Here is a 19,204-nt window from a genome sequence, read left to right as displayed (position 1 = left end):
TATATATATATATTTTTTGTGATATTTGTAGTTTATATATATATATATATATATATATATATATATGAATAATGAAGTTTAATATGAAGTTTAATATATTTATATATATAAAATGTTATATATTTATTTATAAAGGCTATATAAAATGTAGCTAATTGCGAAAAAGGTATGCATTATTCCAAAATTGTGAACACTGTAAATGATGTAATCATTCATAATATTTGAATATTCATCAAATCATTAATAATAGATTTGAAATATTCAAATATTGTTGCTGATAAGTTGCTAATTCTGCTAATTGTTTCTGCTGTGAACTAAAAGCAAAATAAACTCTGACTGGTCACTTCTCATGTCAATCAGACCAGCCTTTCCTGTCAGTTGGGCATTTGTTGGCCAGAACAAGCTGCAAACTGAACCAAACTTTGTACCAATGCTGTAATGCTGGATCTGTAAATGTAGCTTACGCTGCAGGAGTCGTCGCCAGTGCAGCCGCGCGTGACTTTCGTCGAGCTCTGGAGCTCACCGGGACACTGACGGGGTAGAACTGCAGGTGTCTGCTGTTCATACGGAGATCTTGGATGCAGCCCTTAAAGAAGCCACCGAAGGCTAGCGATGCACGGCGGTCCGGTAAACCCCCCACATACACCGCATCTCCAGCCTGGACCAGCACACTGCGGATGGGGATGCGGCCTTGGCTCTTAGCAGACATAAACAGGGACAGGGATTCTGGCTCCACAAGCACAGTTATGAGGTGAAAGTGACCATCGCTGACCGTTTCACTTCCTAGCAGGCTTTCAAAGTTGTTGATTTGAACTTTGACCTTTCCATCCTCTAACCAGACACGCAGATACTGACTGGTGGTGTTGGAGAGGACCAGGAGCAAGCCCTGTGAGCGGCGCGTGCGAACGAACATGGACACGGTGTTACTGTCGCCTGGATTGTCTTCTACTGTGAACACAGCGTAGCTCTCCAGATCTTCACTTCCAAACCTGGCAGTCACATACTCTGATAATACAGAAGTGAACAGCAGTGTTAGAGAAAGGTACAATAAAGAATATGCACACGATGTTGGTTTTTTTACCTACAAGATTGTTTCTGCGATTGCTGTAGTGTATATGCGCTCAGTAAGTGATATGCAAAAATGTTTTTTAGTGATTTTTTCTGCTTTTTATTACTTAAATCAACAAAAATGTATATACTACTACAATAAAAACACAATATGCATTCTAAATATTTTGAATATCACGAATAGTATTATCAACAACAAAATGTGTGCCATTATAATGTGACAAAGTCAAATATAACAAAATGGAGTATTTCTAAATATAGAGTTTATCATTATTATTATTAATAGTAGTAGTAGTAGTAGTAGTAGTAGTAGTAATAGCAGTAATAATATCAAACAAAATAGCATTTGTATAATTCATCAAATATGAAAATTCATCACATTTTAAGTTTCAATATTTAAACATATTAAACATATTTAGAAAGTTGAGCAAATTACAAAAAAGAAAGAAAGATATGGTTCACGTCCAGCATTATTATTTCAGAATTGTGAACATTGTAAATAATGCAATCATTCATATAATAATATCAAACAAAACAGAATGTTTCCAAATATAGATACAATTTTAAATATTATTCAAATTATTATTATTATTATTATTATTAATAAAAAAATAAAATAAAATGTAACAAAGTCAAATATAACAAAATTGAATGTTTTACCATCATCATTAATATTTTATGTTATATTACAAATATTTATTATTGTTGTTCTTGATGTAATAACATACAATAACATGTAGTTGTAATAATAATAATTCAATAAATGTGTTGTGTTGTCCACCCATTCCTAACTAAATTTGTTTTGCTCTCTGTCACTGAGCAGATAAATCACTGGTGGTTACTTTCTTGGCAGGATCAAGGATTAAATACACCTGTTAATATCACGTTTCTTTAATCCACAGTTCAGGTGCGGCCGGTTTAACCTTCCCTTTGCAGTCCGTTTGCTTTTGCATGAGAGTATGTCTGAGTGTTTGTGGATGCCTGTTTTCTTTAGCACTCTAATCTCATTCTGTGTCTTGGCACTAAATTTGACCCTCCGATGGGCGCTACATTTAGATTCCCTGCTAAGCAGTTTTATCAATGACGTTGTTGTAGAGATAATGGTGACCAAAGATGAATGTTCATTCTAAATTATTTAAAATTTTATCTTGGTTTAATCAGAAATAGGCTACTTTAAATAGTATATAAAACCATCTGTGAACCTTTAACATCCATGGAATCTTTCTATTGTTCTTTTTAGTGGAAAAGGGGTTCTTTAGATTTTATAAATATTCTACGCACTAAAAAAAAATGGTTAGTTTAAGAACTGTTCACTGAAAGGTTCTTTGGGGAACCAAAAATGGTTCTTCTATGATATCACTGTGAAACCCCTCTTTAGAACATTTTATTTAAAAGGTAGCAGAATTTGTTTGCAGATCACACGTGTTTCGATATTCTAAATCTACTGCAATGACATTTCAGAAATTTTTAAATGTGACTTAAAGGTGGGGTAAGAGATTTTTCAAAAACGCTTTTATTTTGTCGCGCCGCGCCACTCGTGTCCGGTGTAGACACGGTGTAACATTGGTTTTGCTTTGTTTCACAGAACTAATCGTTGCCTGGGTTGCGTACGTATGTGTGGGGCGGAGCTATCAAAATAGGGGCGAGACCCTTTTGGGGTAGGGGCGTGTTTGTTTTGGTGATTTCAAATGTCAACATTGGCTACCAGAAATCGCTTACCCCACCTTTAAATAGATAGTTCACCCAAAAACGGAAAAAAAAATATTATGGAAGTCAATGATGCAACTTACCAACATTCTTTAAAAAAATGTCTTGTGTGTTCAACAGAAGAAAGAAACTCATACAGGTTTGGAACCACTTGAGGGTGAATAAATGATGACAGAATTGTCATTTTTGGGTGAACTATCCCTTTACGTGTTTAAATCAAATTCTGTTCTATGCAAACTAACCCAAGTAGTAAAATGTAACAGCGATCATACCATCTAAACAGTGCTCGCCCTCATAAGGCCGATGGCATTCGCAGCTAAAGCTCCTCCATCCAGTCTTGACACATCTGCCTCTGTTCTGGCATGGGTTTTCCCTGCAGCGGTCCCAGTCACTGCAGCCCTGTTTCACATTAAATTGATTAGCGGGAGTCCTCGGCCCCAATCCGGGCACCACCACACGTGAATCCAACCACACATCCCTCATACATCCCAGAAAGCCTGAAGCAGTCTCTTGCTCTCCTCTTCCACCTATGTAGAGATTCTGGATCCCAGTCAACTCAGACAGACCTGAACCCAGTTCGGACTCTGCTTGATCGATCTGTACTTCCATACGACACGTGTCCTCAAGGCAAGACGGGTCTGTAAGACTCAGCCCGAGCATGTTGTTGCGCAGCGTGGCCTTGACCGTGTGCCAAAGGCCATCAGAAACGATCAACGGGAGCTCTAGAAGAACACTTTCAGCTTTCATTGCTCTCTGCAGTGAATGCCGCAGCCTTCCATCCACTAACTCCAGCATAAGAAGCTGATCTTCAACTTGGCACTGGAGCAGAACAGCCGCTGCCTGCAACGTGCAGAAACTCAGAGTGACATTCAAAGGGTCCAAAGCATTAGTGAGGTTGGTTTGGACCTGCATGAATCCTCTTTCTTCAAAAGAGAAGGTGGTGGACATCTGGCATTTCGTTCCAGTGAAACCCTCAGGGCAGATGCAGGTGTATCGATGCCGTCCTTTGTCTAGGTACGGATAGCAAGTGGCACCGTTCTGGCACCAGTGACGTTCACAGCCAAGCAGCACTACTGTGCAGTACGGCCCTCCATAGAGGTGTCCATTATAGCTCGTTTGGGAACAGTGACATTTGTATTGTTCATCCTGGTTCTCGCACACGCCACCGTTCATGCACGGGTTCATATCGCATCCATCGACATTCCCCTCACTGCAGACTCCTGAGGCAGAGAAGAAACAAGACGTTTTAAAGTGTCGTGAACATCATTGACAAAAACTAGTTTATTTTTTTTTTATATCTGTCTGAGATATCAAAATCAAAATTCTGCCATCATTTGCTCATCCTCATGCCGTTCCAAAATTGTGTTACTTTCTATTGTGGAACACAGCCAAGCAGCACTACTGTGCAGTACGGCCCTCCATAGAGGTGTCCATTATAGCTCGTTTGGGAACTGTGACATTTGTATTGTTCATCCTGGTTCTCGCACACGCCACCGTTCATGCACGGGTTCATATCGCATCCATCGACATTCCCCTCACTGCAGACTCCTGAGGCAGAGAAGAAACAAGATGGTTTAAAGTGTCGTGAACATCATTGACAAAAACTAGTTTATTTTTTTTTATATCTGTCTGAGATATCAAAATCAAATCAAAAAAAAATTCTGCCATCATTTGCTCATCCTCATGCCGTTCCAAAATTGTGTTACTTTCTATTGTGGAACACACACACACACACACACACACACACACTAAAATTCCCAATTGTTTTTGTCCATACAATGAAAGTCAATGAGGTCCAAAATAACACTGGACTCTACTGACTTTCACTGTATGGAGTATGGACAAAAAACATAGAGACATTTTTCAAACTATCATCTTTTGTGTTTTACAAAAGAAAGAAGTCTGAATGCTGGTTTGGAACAACATGAGGATGAATAAATTATGAAATCAGATTTTTTTTTTCAATTACATATATTTTTGATCATAACAATTTAAATGAAATGTATGAAAAAAAAACAATAATTTTATAGTATTTGGTATGTTCTTAAACTTAACATAGCAACTTAAAATATTAAACAGGTTGTGTTTACAATGTTAAGTTTGTTGGTGAGGGTCTAACTAACTGGCTGCTGAACATATAGTTTGCTCACTGATGATGCAGCTGAATAATTTGTTTTTGGGCAAAGTATGGGAACACTCGGGTTTAAGATTTACTTAGAACATTTTCACTCAGAAATGTTTAGTAAAATTCACAAATAATTCTGAAAAAAGGCAAGTAACACATGGCATTAAACATCAAATTTTGAAGTAGAAAGACTGTATTTTTATTGTAAAATGCATTTCAATCTTTGTTTTATTTCTAACTTTGAAAAAAAATTTTTTTATAGTATAATTAAATTAGAATATATATCTTATTTTGGTGTACCTATAACTTTTTCAGTTGGCCCAAAAATTATAACAGTTCTAAATCATGATTACATAATATATTTGCTTAATTTAATTATCTTAATCAGCTTAATTTAAAATGATTGAACTTGCATGTACAAACAATATTATTTTTGTGTTTATATAAGTCCAATGAAATCACAGATCAACTTGAACTAAGTCAGTAAACACAACAGTAAGTATACTGTTAAGAATACTATTAAGTATATATACCAAGTTAACTCTGGTTTCTCAACTGATTTTTTTTTTTTTTTTACAGATTTCGTGCTTCATGAACTTCAAATTTTGGGCAAAATATGATGATTTGCTTTAATAGAAGCACTGCAATCACATACTCTCCAATACTATTAAAATCACATGAGCAATATGCATTCATAGGCTACAAGTAGCTTCATCAAAGCCATTAACAGGACTACTAAAAATAACCTCCTACAAAAAGTACAAACAAGTTTCTAATGTAAGCCATAATTGTGTCACAAGATACAACTGTTATGAAATTGTTACCTGCATAGAGCAACAGGACAATCCAGAAAGAAATGCCCGCTCTTGACATGATTTTAGTTATAAACAGACTAACCAGGCAGGAGACCTAAAACCAGCTTTGTAAAACACCATAACCCTCACAGACTTCCTTGGCTCTTCCTTATTCATCTGTGTTTAGGATGGACTGACTTCTCAGTGGGTTCACCGCAACCCTTGGGATTATGGTAATGCACTTACATGTCTAATGAACTGGTGTGAGGCCAGGCACAGGAGCCACGGCTAATCTGAGAGAGCTCACGCATCCTCCCCTTATGGACCGTATGCAGCTCTGAAATTACATAAGTTATTAGCAATTCTTAGACAGTAGAACTCTACTGTAAAGGCATAATCCACTATTTAGATTTTTAAATGTGAGGAATAGTGAAGAATAAACAGCATCAGAATAAACAACAGCAAGAAAACAGATATAAGCATTTTGGTAAAAAGCCTTTGGAATGTTAGTTTTCAAACTGGTCAGGCACCTTCAGGGCATATTGTCAATGATTCATACCTAATTTTGTGCAGGTATGTAAAAACAATGAAAATTATATTGATATTTACAACAAATTTCAAAACGGCGTGCAGGAAATTAATCAAATTCTGGATAAAAAATTTCTCACAGACTCACAGACACCAAGTTCACACACTCTTAAAAATAAAGGTTCCAAAAAGGGGTTTTCACAGTGATGCCATAGAAGAACCAGTTTTGGTTCCCCAAAGAACCTTCCAGTGAACATTTCTTTAAAAAAACATTTTTTCTTAGTATGAAGAACATTTTAATAATCTAAAAACCTTTTTTCGACTTTTTGTGGAATGAAAAGTTTCCATGGATGGTAAAGGTTCTTTGTGGAACCACTGATGCCAATAAAGAACCCTTATTTTTAAGAGTGCATTCCTGACAAGCATTTTACAAGTTATGAGCAAACATAACCAAATTTGGCAGGTACCCTCAGATCATAGAGCTAATGAAGCCTACCAAGTTTCGTTTCAATAGATCGAAGTGTTACTGAGGTACAGCCTTTCATCCAATTTCGGGTCAACATCACTAACATTGTGTTAGCCTACTGTAACTTTTGAACAGAGTCATCTCAGTTGATTCAGTCTAATGGTCATCTGAGCCAAATTTGTTAAGAACTGTACACACTTTGAAAGAGAATTGGCAAAAATAATCAAAATACAGTATTCACACAGTATTATACATTTCAAAATTGCGGCTATACTGTAAAGGGCTTAATGCAAGTCTTAATGTAATATTAGCATGAGAACATGAACTAAATTTATTTTCAGGACAAAGGGTGAACTGAAAGAAAAGTTCATTTTTAAACTGGTGGTATAGAGCTACAGAGTCGGTCCAAACTTGGTCAGATTAGGGGTAGAGTGGAGGAAAACGCCCCCCACCCCCTACTGTTTTCCCCAAAATAATCACATGATCAAGTCAAGATACATTTTTATTGTAAATATGGACTATGTTGACAAGAGTAATGTAGAAGTTTTCACCATGAAGCTTACACTGGTGATGTACCGGAGAGAAAACAGATTTCACAGTAAATGATCTTAGGCTAATTTTCAGCAGTAAGAAAAAAAGTGTTTTAAAGCTTGTTGTTTTGTAGAACATCACAGTTATATATGATATGAGAACATTTGGGCCTGTAGATAGGGAGTATGTGTTATTTTATAAAAATCTAATTCTATTTTCAGAATGACATCATTTTTGTCTCAAACATAGTCTGTGGGGTAAAACGCACCCAGGGGGCAATGGGCAATTACTGTAGTTATTCTGTTCTGAACATCAAATCCTTTGTTTTTCCATCAAATGTATTCTAACTAGTTGGTTGAATAAAAATATTTGGACTTTATAATTAAAAATTACCTCAAGTTAGCATCAGGTAGCTAGTTAGCTTAGCCAGTTAGCATCAGCTAACACAATTTTTCAAATAGGCTATTAGACTATAATTTGCAATTCATTATTATTGATTATATTCTTTTTAATTTTAAGCTAATCTAAAACTATGATAACTTTTCTAAACACATTTAACTTTTGTTTCACAGGAAAAAAAATACACATTCCTTAAGGGGGGCGTTTCCCCCCACTCTACCCTACAGGACCACCACAGTAAGTGTGCAAGTATTCATAATTTTCCTACAAAGGGTTCAATGGGTGATGTTATTGGTACTGCGCAATAAAAAGAAACCATTTACAGACTCAGTGTTGGATATTCTCATTGTTGTTAGCTTGTAGATGACAGTAAGTGAAAACACCTTTACCTGCTGCTACAAATGCAACAAATATCCCGTGTGTGGAGAAAAAAACAAGAATAGTTCTGGAACGGGAAAGTTGCGTACAAGTACAACGCGCACACACACCAGCCAACTACATTACCCACAATGCTATGCTTCATCTGGATGACGTCGTGGTACGTTTATTGTTGTTGTTATTGATGTTGTTGTTTTTTATAAACTAAAACATATACATTATTAACTTAAATTAAATTTCAGGTTACATAAATGCTATTTTCGGAGGATGAATAAGCTATATCTTTTAACCTATGAAACAGGAAGACGTTTCGCTCTTAGCCAATGACTAAACAGCTTGTAGAGACGTCGGATCCCTGGACGATGGAAAAAGGACACAATGCGCTTATAATCCGAAAAAAACGTGTATTTTGTTATTTGTATACAAAGGCTAAATAAGTGACCTCTTCAAAACACCACCGCATGTTTGAGCTATTCAAAGGTAAGACTGGAACTGGAAAATAAGTCGCTGTTTGCAGTTTGCCATGGGCCATTTTAGGGTCGTTTGTCAACGCACTCCTGTTGTGGAGGGGCCCTGTGGGCGCATGACATAATGGGGGGCCGCAAGGGGTAGTTCACTTCAGATTTGCATTGTCCTCGTTCGCAGGGCGCTAGGTTTTTGAATCGTGTGAACATGCTGATCATGTTGTTATGTGTTTGTTGCAAAACTGCAAGCAACACGTCGTCATATATGGGACTGTCAATTCTTCTTTCTGTCTGAAGTTACAGGCTGCATGTCACTAAGTTCATGCGTGCGACTCAATGAAATTATTATGACTTAACAAATGACAGAGCAGTAATCATTTAGTCCAAATTTAAGCCAGTATTGTTGTTTTTATCGTTTTGTAAAGCAATATTTAGCCTTTAAAATGAGCTAGAGTCTATTAGGATGTACTTAACACAAATGTGACATTTATTTGTATTTACACTTTGTTTTATCAAAATTTTGACGCTATATTTTAAAGTTAAATAAATCATAATAATATGCATTTTTGAAATAAACATTTGTACTATATCTGGATTAAACGAATATGTACATATATCTTCAGTTTCACAAAAAGTGTCCCTAATTTTTGTCAGCTGCATCAGATACATAGGAAAAACAAAAAAGATGATATCAGAGTCAGCCTTCATGCTGAAGGTCCTCTTTAAAAGTTTTCAGATCGTTTCCCTCATTTAAGATGCTTGTATTAGTAGTAGTAACACCACAAAAACAAAATGAAATGAATACATGTGTGCGATGCAACATTTGGTTTTGTCAGCACTATAAACTCTCCGATTTTCTTCAGTAGATGGAGACAATAGTCTGCGTGAAACCGTTATGTATTCCCAATTCATTCTTAAAGCAGCGGAATGACTAGATTTATCGATATTTATAATAAACTACATGACAGTAGTACACATTTGTATTCAACAGCGTTAACATTACAATTGTTAAAACTGAAAACATAATCAAAGACACGACAATAGAAGAAGCAGACATAATACAATAACATGTTGAACAGACTGATGGAAAATAATTCTCAGTTTCTGAATAATCAATGTTTGTATAATGTTGTTTCACTGACTCTTTTTCAGTGGAATTTTTGTGTTGTTAACAACCCTAAACATGAAGAAGAAAGTCAATCCACCTCAGCAGACAAAAGGGAAGGACATCAGCAGCAAAGAAACACAGGGGACCACCGCATCTGAGGGGCCAGCGGCGTGTGATGCCATTAAAGACTCTTCACAGGAAAAGATGCATCTGAGATTATCTCAAACTGATAGCTGCTTCTTGAAGTTCTTAAACGAAGACCGACAGAAGCTGCCGTCATTCTGTGACATAACCGTCACGGTCTGTGAGAAGATGTATCGTGCCCACAAGGTGGTTTTGGCTTTTGGCAGTGGCTATTTTCATGCCAAATTCAGCGAAAACCCTGAACTGCAGCATGTTACCATTGATAACACTGAGGTCTCCACCTTTGGACATTTGCTCAACTTCCTGTACACGTCTGAATTTGACGTTTCAGAAAGCCAGATTCCTGCTTTGGCGGAGACTGCCTGTTTTCTGGACATGATGGAAGCGGTAAACCTTTTAGCAAAGCGGGCGACACCAGCCCATGTTGATGAAGAAAGTGATGTTCTGCAGGTTCCAGCGGAGACTCCCGATGCCCAGACTTCAGCAGGAGCTCAATGCTCTTTTTGCAGTCGTACCTTCTGCTATAAGAAGTCTCTGGAGAATCACTTGGCTAAGACGCACAGCGCTGGTTGCCAAGTTGAGGACGAGCAAAACATGGCAAGCACATCTGCGGTCACTACACGCAGATCCGCCCGTCAGAGGAGGACCCCTGCTAAATTTGAGAGCCGGGAGAGCATCCTCTCTGGAAAACCTGGTCAAAAAACTCTAAAGGATGATGCCGCTGCTTTTGAGGAGGAGGAAGAGGATGATGAAAGTGAGGAGGAGCAACAGAATGAGCAGGAAGAGCAAAGTAGTAAAGAGGGGCGAGAAGAAACGGTCGAGGAGGCAGAATGTGAAGACGGTGAGAAGCAAGAGGAGGAACGTGTGGCTGAGCGCAGTAAGAATTTAGAGCAGACTGCAGCCCAGGAGGAGAACGAACCGACGTCCAGCCATGCTGTTGAGGAGCACAGCCAAGCCACGGAGGTCACAGGTCACGTGTTTCCTGAAGGACTGGCGCCTGTTATTATCCAGAGCACTAACAAAAAGACTCTCAAGTGTCCCAAATGTGAGAAGACCTTTGATCGCATAGGTGAGAGCTGTGATGTAAAGACTGATGGATGGATCAGGGACATGATGATCCTCTTTTTTTTTTATTTAAGAAGTATATTAATAACAACGTTTACCACCATTCAAAAGCTTGGGGTTGGTTTTTATTTATTTATGTATTTATTTATTTTAAAGTCTCTAATGCTCACCAGTGCTCATAGGCGGAGCGTGTGTAAGGCGTAGTCTTCCCCTGGCAACGGGGACTTGGGCCACTAAAAATGCCACTAAATTGGACAAAAATGCCCATGCACAAACAAATTAAATCTATTATGTCTGTTGCTAACAAAGTGAATATGAATAGGCAGTGTCGATAGCGGCATTAAATTAAGATCGGCTCGTGTTGCACCGTATTTCATTTTAGGCGTTTTTACGGTGTTGTGCATTTTAACCAATCACACACATATCTGTTGAGCTCAGGAATGCAATGGCCTATCAGAGGCGTTCAGATGAGTCATCGTTCAAACTCATCAGTTTTGTTGAGTGCGCGCACGTTCGCTGATTGAATTCTGGACTCTTGCGAATTCTCTCATCAGTTTTTTTTGTTTTGTTTTTTTGAGAGTGCTTAAACTCGCGATAGATCAATGTTAGTGATAATGTCACTTTCTATATATAATTTATTCGCACTTTGAATAACCGTGGAAAGGAAACGTTATATAATTATCAATTTCTAACGTTTTTATTGAATTGTAATCACGTTAAATACAAATTCAGTCCCATTAAACTTTTTTTTTTTAGCCTACATGACATATCAATTTCTAACGTTTTTATTAAATTGTAATCACGTTAAATACAAATTCAGTCCCATTAAACTTTTTTTTTTTAGCCTACATGACACCCATGTCTGGTTCTTGCCTAAAAAGATGTGTTTATGATATGTTTAAGTAATATTAAAAAGTAATAATATATTTTTAAATATAATTTATTCCTGTGATGCAAAGCTGAATTTTTTTACGTCATTGCTCCAGTCCTCAGTGTCACAAGATCCCTCAGAAATCATTTTAATATGATTTGCTGCTCAAGAAACACTTTTTACTATTATAAAATTTTGAAACAGTTCAAAAACAGTTGTGCTGCTTAATATTTGTAACGAAACAATGATATATTTTTTCATGAGTGTTTAATGAATATAAAGTTTAAAAGAACAGCATTTATTTGAAATGGAAGCCATCTGTAACCATGTAAAAACTATAGCATTATTCATTTAATGTGCTCTTGCCAAATAAAAGTATTTTTTCCAAATAAATAAATAATGAAATAAAATAAAGCAAAAAATCTTACTGATCCCAAGCTTTTGAAAATGCATACTAAGACTTGAATACACCACTTCTATGATCAGCATGTTTTTAATTCCTGTATTAAAATGAATTTTGATATTTTTGGGCAGTATAGTCACAGTTTTACAACTGTTCTAATATCATAAAGAAGAAAAAACCCATTAAAATAATTGCATTCTTGAAGAAAACTTTGAGTAGTTTGGCATAGTTTTTTATTATTATAGAAAAAAAATAACAACAAAATTAATGCATTTTTTGTTGTTGCTGTAATCTGAGACAACTGAGGACAAAAGAGACAACTGTAAAAACTGTACAGTTACAGTTGTCTCTGTCCAAGTCATTGCTTTTCTTTTTCCTCATTTTGTAGGTAAATATGAGAGTCACACCAGAGTACATACCGGAGAAAAACCTTTCCAGTGTGACATCTGTCTCCAGTGCTACTCCACCAAATCAAACCTCACTGTGCACAAGAAGAAACACGACAGTGATTCGCCCGTCCAGAGGAAAGAGCACAAATGCCCCTTCTGCAACAAGCTTCATGCCAGCAAGAAGACTCTCAGCAGACATGTCAAGAGGTGAGTGGGGATCCCTGTCGGTGAGCTTCACCAAACCTGTCCAGAGCATATCCAGCTCATATTCCACAGAAATCAAAAGAAAGAAATATGAAAATGTAATTCTAAAGCCTATTTTATTTATTAAGATTGCTTTTGCATTGCAATGTTAATTTCATGAGCTTGTTTCTCAATAGCATGATGAAAAAAAAATGTGTGTTGTGCTTATATATTTCTATACCTTTTGAATAGGCCGCAATTACTTAAACCTTAGATAGCACCACAGAGAAATCCTAGAATGGCTCGGACAATAGCAGCTCGTTCCATTTCAAGCAAGCGATTGTTGTGTACTTTGGAATTGAACTCTCCTGTTCCATTTCCAATCATATATTGAGCCAGTTTGAATAGAGAAAACGACTCATTCTCCTGCTTTGTATGTACTGCAGTGAGCATCGACAAAAGACAGAAAAACAAAGAATTATCTCAGGAGGTCAGACACAATATTATAGCCAGGCATGGACACTCCCAAGGCTACAAGAGCATCTCCAGAGAACTCGATGTTCCTGTTTCCACCGTACATAATGTTATCAAGAAGTTTCACGGCAGTGTAGCCAGCCTCACTGGATGTGAAGGGAATGCAGTGCGCCCCCAGCTTTAATAATCAGCAAAAAGTAAAACATAAAAACATTACCATGGAGATTTTGGGCATGTGTGTCCATAATCATCAAATAATGTAAAAAACAAAATCCTAATGGTCTTCAATTTCTTTGTGTAAAATATCATTTTTGGTTTTCTTTCAATTTTGGAGAGGTGAGAGATGTGACATAAATCAGCAAAATAATTTCAAGAAATGTCTGGTTTATAACATATGTAGCCAATCAGTTTAGTTTCTCCGAAATGATATTTTTGGACTATACAATAGAAGTTATTTGGAACTGAAACCGTTTTGTGTTCCACATATGAAAGTCATATAGGTTTGCAATGACATGAGGGTAAGTGAATTATGACAGTATTTTATATATTTGGGTGAGCTATCCCTTTAAGAGATGGCAGGAACATTTTCACAGACTGTGATTAGGAGTTTCTACAGTTATTAACATTGTAAATGTAGTAAAAAATTCTAAAAAATGTTTATATTTTACATTTTTTAAATGTAATCTACATTTATTAAGCTGTACTTTGTGTTACATTAAATTACAAAAAAAACTAGTTAACACTGCTGCAGCGGCGTTTCTAAATACTACAGTTAAGGGAGTAACAGGGTTCTCCGTTCTGACAGCCATATTCAATTTCTATATATTATATATATGCTATTGGAGCCAATGTGATCACGAAAAAAGCGTAGCATTCACTCCGATCTGCTTCTGAGATTCCTGGAAATGTCAACCGGGTCTGTTCTTCTGTTTTGTTTACATTTATGTTTCCTATTCAGTTTTGGCATGTTCCTGTAGCCATCTATTGGAAAAACATTAACAGAGTCACTTGCTGCAGTTTCCAATACACTTTCAGAGCTGTTGTTTTGGTAATGAAATGTTTCGTCCAACACATTGTCTGCCAACAGATTTCATCCCGACCACCTCCAGGAGTTTCTCTCTCAGAAAAAGAAGAAGAGTGAAGGCTGGAAATGTGACGTGAGTTACTTGCCTTGTTATTTGATTTATTTGATGCACTACAAGCAAATGGGCACAATATGCCTTAAAGTCGACATGAAATTCTGTTTGCAAACAGTAATTTCTATCATTTCTTCCCTGTTAGATCTGTCACAAGTCCTTCAGTCGTCGCCCCCATCTGGAGGAGCACATGATCTTACATTCACAGGACAAACCCTTCAAGTGTGCCTACTGTGACGACTACTTTAAGTCACGATTTGCCCGGTTGAAGCACCAAGAAAAATTCCATTTAGGTAAAGCTTTACCAAAACCTCTTTTGTTAATGAACCAGACGAGTTGAACTTGTATTGAGCATTGCTTTAATGTTGACAAAATGTCCAATATCCAGGACCCTTCCCTTGTGACATCTGTGGTCGTCAGTTTAATGACACGGGCAACCGCAAACGTCACATAGAGTGCACACACGGGGGGAAGAGGAAATGGACCTGCTTTCTGTGTGGCAAATCGGTTCGAGAGAGGTAAGAAGCTGCTTTTAGGCAGTGATGTTACCAAAACTGTGTGCAAATGCAGTAATGGTTGGATGTTTTGTTCAAATACAAGCTGCTAATATTTGAAGATATTTTCAGGACAACCCTCAGGGAGCATCTGAGGATCCATAGCGGGGAAAAACCTCACCTGTGCAGCATCTGCGGACAAAGTTTCCGTCACGGAAGCTCCTACAGGTCTGTGAGAGTGTTGAACTACCGTATATTAGGATGGAACGTCTGAAACATTCTGAGAGCACTTAAATCAACAATATACACAACTTTACTAGTTGTGTTTTTCTTGAAATACATTATAATTTTTTTGTTTACATTATAATCTCTTTTGCTTACCAAAGCTGCATTTATTTGATCAAAAATACAGTAAAAACTGTAATATTGTAAACATGATTACAACTTAAAATAACTGTTTACTATTTGAATATGTTTTAAAATGTCATTTGTGATGCAGTCACAAGATCCTTCAGAAATCATTCAATATTTTTTCTTGCTTATAATTTTTTTGTGCATTCATTTGAAATAAAGACGTTTTGTAACAACATACATGTCTTTACTGTTTGTTTAATCCAGTCTTGATCAATATAAGTATATTCAAATATAAGTATTAAAAAAAAAGTACTAACACCAAACATTTGAACAAGATTAAAAGTAATTGGTCAGAACATGTCATGTGATAGTGTTATTTATTACCAATGCCGTTGCTGGATTTTGTTTTTTTTTTTTTTTTTTTTTCAGGCTTCACCTTCGTGTTCATCATGAGGACAAGCGCTATGAATGTGACGAATGCGGCAAAACGTTCATCCGCCACGATCATCTTAAGAAACACAAAAAAATTCACACAGGTGATTATTTTTTTTGATTCAAGATTTAAGTTAGATTTGATTGGTCGTCTCAGAAACCCCATTTATAAATTGTTTTAATATACTATATCATATAAGTTAATTCAGGTTGCATAATTTTACAGTCTACTGTTTGGCAGCCATTGTGTCAGGAGCACTTCTGTCATGCCTTAAATGTCTCGAACACAAAATAAAAAAAGATATTTTGAAGAATGTTGGTAATCAAACTGGTTTCCATTGACTTTCATTGTATGGTTAAAAATATAATGAAAGTCAATGGGAACCAAAATTTTGACTACTAAAATTGTCATTTTTGGGTGGACTATACCTGTGGGGGAAAGTTATTAGTTCACTATTAGACTCTCCATATGAGATGCTTCCTGACTCATGCGAATTAGTCATGATGCTTCATGACTAATTAGCATGTACTTTAAAAGTGCATCCAAGTGCATGTATGATAAGTCTTGTAACATGTTTTTTGTGTAGGGGAGAGAGCGCACCAGTGTGAAGAGTGTGGAAAATGCTTCCGACGTGCCGATCACCTGACTGTCCATTATAAAAGCATTCACCTGGGAGAGAAGATCTGGCGAAGGTATATCAAAATCAGTTTCAGAAACAAATTCTGAACAAATTTGTCAAATTCTGGGTCTGCATTAAAGGTGGGGTAAGTGATTTCTGGTAGCCAATGTTGATATTTCAAATCACCAAAATAAACACGCCCCTATTTTGATAGCTCTGCCCCACACATACGTACGCAACTCAGGCAACAATTAGTTCTGTGAAACAAAGCAAAACAAATGTTACTCGCCTATCGAGAAGAAACAAAGCAACCTCGGCGTCCGATCACAGGCCTTCCCGTTCCTTGAGTTCTCTCCAGCGCTGGAAAGATGATCCGATATACGGGTCCTACTTCGTAAATACTGTAGAACTCATTATAATCAGTGATGCTGTCTACACTGGATGTGTCGCTACATGACAAATCCCCGACAGAAAACTGCTGCTGCGTTCTATTTATGATGTATTGACACAAATTTCAAATGATTTTCGACGGTCGCTTTGTCGCGTCTAGTGTAGACAGACTTTAGCTGTTGCAGCGCGGCACGACACGACAACTGTCGCGCCCGGTGTAGACATGTTGTAAGCCTTCTTTTGTTCCGCAGACGGTTTCCTCTTTTGTTTTTTTATCCGCCATCTCTATCTTTCTGTTGTCGCTCGGCTCACTAATGTCCGTCCTGTGCACTGAACGCTCTCATCCACATCACGAGTAGACACGCCCCTTACTGCTGATTGGCTACAAGTCTATGGAGATGGTTTGGATGTGTTATATGCAAATGACTAACTTTAGGCACACAACCACTTATTTAGTATACTCCAAACATTAGAACATGCTTAAAAACAAAGTCATGTGTGTACACGTGTTGTGAACTGAGACCTATTGTTTTTGTGTTGATGACATTCAGTCTTTATGCAGTATAAAACAATGCCTGTAGTTGATGCTGAGCGTGTGATATGTGTGATTTCATGATCATGTACTATATTCTGACAGGTATAAAGCAGTGGTGCATCAATGTCAGGTGTGCAAGAAAGAGTTCAGGGGGAAGACCAACCTCATGTCGCATTTCAGAACACATTCAGGTAAAATACACTACCATTCAAAAGATTTTTTTTTCCCCTGAAAGAAATTATATACTTTTATTCAGCATTAAATTGATCAAAAGTGACAGAAAATACATTTATAACGCACACATTTATAAATGGAGTTTTGAACTTTCAATCGATCAAAGAATCCTTCTGCAAAAGTATTCTTAATAATAAATGTTTCTTGAGCAGTAAATCAGCATATTAGAATGATTTCTGAAGGATCATGTGACTGAAGACTGGTGTAATGATGCTGAAAATTCAGCTGCGCATCACAGGAATAAATTACATTTTACAACATATTCACAAAGAAAACAGTCATTTTAAATTGTAATAATGTTTAATAATATTGCTGTTTTACTGTATTTTTAATGTCTTAGTGACTATTAATCAACAATTAGAATTAAAAAAAATCTAACAAACAATACAAAATTTAACTAATAGATATCACCTTATTTCCCTAGTTGATAAATTTTTTTTTTGTATTACAAGTTTTCTGAAATGTTATGTTAAAATATGCAAATTCATATGCAAAAAAAATGCAGAATATGTGCTTTATAAGTGCTAATAAACAGCCAATATGTTAATAATAGGCATGCTAATTAACAACTAGTCAATTGGTCCCTTTTCTAAAAAATATTGTGTAAAATCAGGCAAACACATATATGAACAGACAACTTAAGAATATAGATAGGAATAAAAGTCAGGTTTGGTGAATGCATGTGTAGTACTCGAGACCGGTCTTGGTCTTGAGACCAATGTATATTCATTATAAAAATAACCATATACTAAGAAATATCTTTGATTTTTACCTGTTCCTTGTTTTGTTTTATTTTAAACAATTTTAAGTAATCGAGGCCCCCTTGGAAGTTTGTTGAGGCCCCATAGTGGGCCCCGGCCCCTGGCTGAGAACAAATGATTTATACTGTTATGCCGGGTCAGAAATTATTGTGAATAATATGAATTGTCTTGGTCTCGGATTAGGTGGTCTTGACTACAACACTCTGCATGTGCTACTGAAGTAGAGATTTCTGGCTCATGAGAAAAAACTCATTTTGACAAAACAGCTTTTAAAGATATGTATTGTTGAAATCTATATTGAAATCTACAGGTGCAAATAGACAAAGTGTGATTTAAATGAACACCAAATGAAAAGACAAATAGCTCAAAATAGACCAGTGCATGAAAAAAAAAATCAATATTTTTGACTGTAATGTCTCGCTTTAAGGGCAAATTGTGACATTTCTGCTCCGCAATTTTTTTCTGATCCCATATTTTGTTCTCATCAGGTGAGAAACCTCACCGTTGTGTGATCTGCAACCAGACCTTCCGCATCAAGAAGACTTTGACCAAACACATGGTCATTCACTCAGACGTACGTCCGTTCAACTGCCCGCACTGCAGCGCTAGCTTCAAGCGCAAGGACAAGCTGAAGTATCACTTGGATCATGTGCACAGCGGCCGCCCGCTCGAGCAACAACAGCCCAACCTGTCTGCGTCCCCCGCTAGCAAACTGACCGAGCCGCTGCCGTCAAACGAAACGCCCAAAGCCTACCACAACACACCTAAGACCGTGCTGCAGAGTGTGGCGGCTGACGTTTGCGTCCCCATGACGCTCATCCCCGTCCAGATGACTGAGGAAAGCCATCTTGCCGTGCACGGGACTGTGAGCCAGCAACAGCAGACAGGCTACCAGTCCGCCACTGACCTGGTGTTCTTAGAAAAGTACACCCTCACGCCTCAGCCGACCAACATCGTGCACCCGGTGCGGCCCGAGCAGATGCTGGACCCTCGAGAGCAGTCTTACCTGGGAACGCTCCTGGGACTGGACTCGGCTACAGCTGTGCAAAACATGTCTAGTGCTGAACATACGCATTAATTCGTCACATGAATTCATTTTGGTCATCAGTCTTTGTGCTGTTCTTAAAGGAACACTCCACTATTTTTGAAAA

General features: G+C 37.3%; 2 protein-coding genes across 3 annotated transcripts in view; one reads left to right on the top strand and one right to left on the bottom strand.

Moving 5' to 3' along the window:
• Positions 1 to 4,001, bottom strand: part of LOC107681837 (protein crumbs homolog 1-like) — a 7,906-nt gene extending 3,905 nt beyond the window's left edge. Inside the window, exons 1-2 of the mRNA XM_016478189.1 lie at positions 3,048 to 4,001; positions 465 to 1,005 (exon numbers count right to left, since the gene is read on the bottom strand). Coding sequence (XP_016333675.1) covers positions 465 to 1,005; positions 3,048 to 3,960 — 1,454 coding nt within the window. The 5' untranslated portion in view covers positions 3,961 to 4,001. The remainder of the gene's footprint in view (positions 1 to 464; positions 1,006 to 3,047) is intronic.
• A 4,101-nt stretch (positions 4,002 to 8,102) lies between these two features.
• Positions 8,103 to 19,204, top strand: LOC107681803 (zinc finger and BTB domain-containing protein 41-like). Of its 2 annotated transcripts, XM_016478145.1 has the most exons (12): positions 8,103 to 8,156; positions 8,298 to 8,476; positions 9,613 to 10,781; positions 12,440 to 12,647; positions 14,185 to 14,254; positions 14,379 to 14,526; positions 14,622 to 14,751; positions 14,860 to 14,955; positions 15,511 to 15,617; positions 16,101 to 16,206; positions 17,161 to 17,249; positions 18,542 to 19,204. In XM_016478145.1, the coding sequence occupies exons 3-12, from the start codon at positions 9,644 to 9,646 to the stop codon at positions 19,129 to 19,131; spliced, it is 2,682 nt and encodes an 893-aa protein (XP_016333631.1). In that variant the 5' UTR covers positions 8,103 to 8,156; positions 8,298 to 8,476; positions 9,613 to 9,643; the 3' UTR covers positions 19,132 to 19,204. The 2 variants fall into 2 exon arrangements, with proteins under 2 accessions (XP_016333631.1, XP_016333632.1); XM_016478146.1 differs by lacking the exon at positions 8,103 to 8,156 and having other exon boundaries at positions 8,265 to 8,476.

Source organism: Sinocyclocheilus anshuiensis, unplaced genomic scaffold (genome assembly GCF_001515605.1).
Source record: "Sinocyclocheilus anshuiensis isolate Anshui unplaced genomic scaffold, SAMN03320099.WGS_v1.1 scaffold436, whole genome shotgun sequence".
In the NCBI taxonomy this organism is placed as follows: domain Eukaryota; kingdom Metazoa; phylum Chordata; class Actinopteri; order Cypriniformes; family Cyprinidae; genus Sinocyclocheilus; species Sinocyclocheilus anshuiensis.
Note: the sequence above shows the minus strand (reverse complement) of the source record. Positions and strands in the feature narration are given on the sequence as shown.

Bases quoted from the DNA above. Each gene is read 5' to 3' on its own strand.
- LOC107681803 (XM_016478145.1), top strand. From the start codon at position 9,644: ATGAAGAAGAAAGTCAATCCACCTCAGCAGACAAAAGGGAAGGACATC. The intron at 12,648-14,184 runs GTGAGTGGGGAT...GTCTGCCAACAG, and splicing joins CTCAGCAGACATGTCAAGAG to ATTTCATCCCGACCACCTCC. The intron at 17,250-18,541 runs GTAAAATACACT...TGTTCTCATCAG, and splicing joins GCATTTCAGAACACATTCAG to GTGAGAAACCTCACCGTTGT.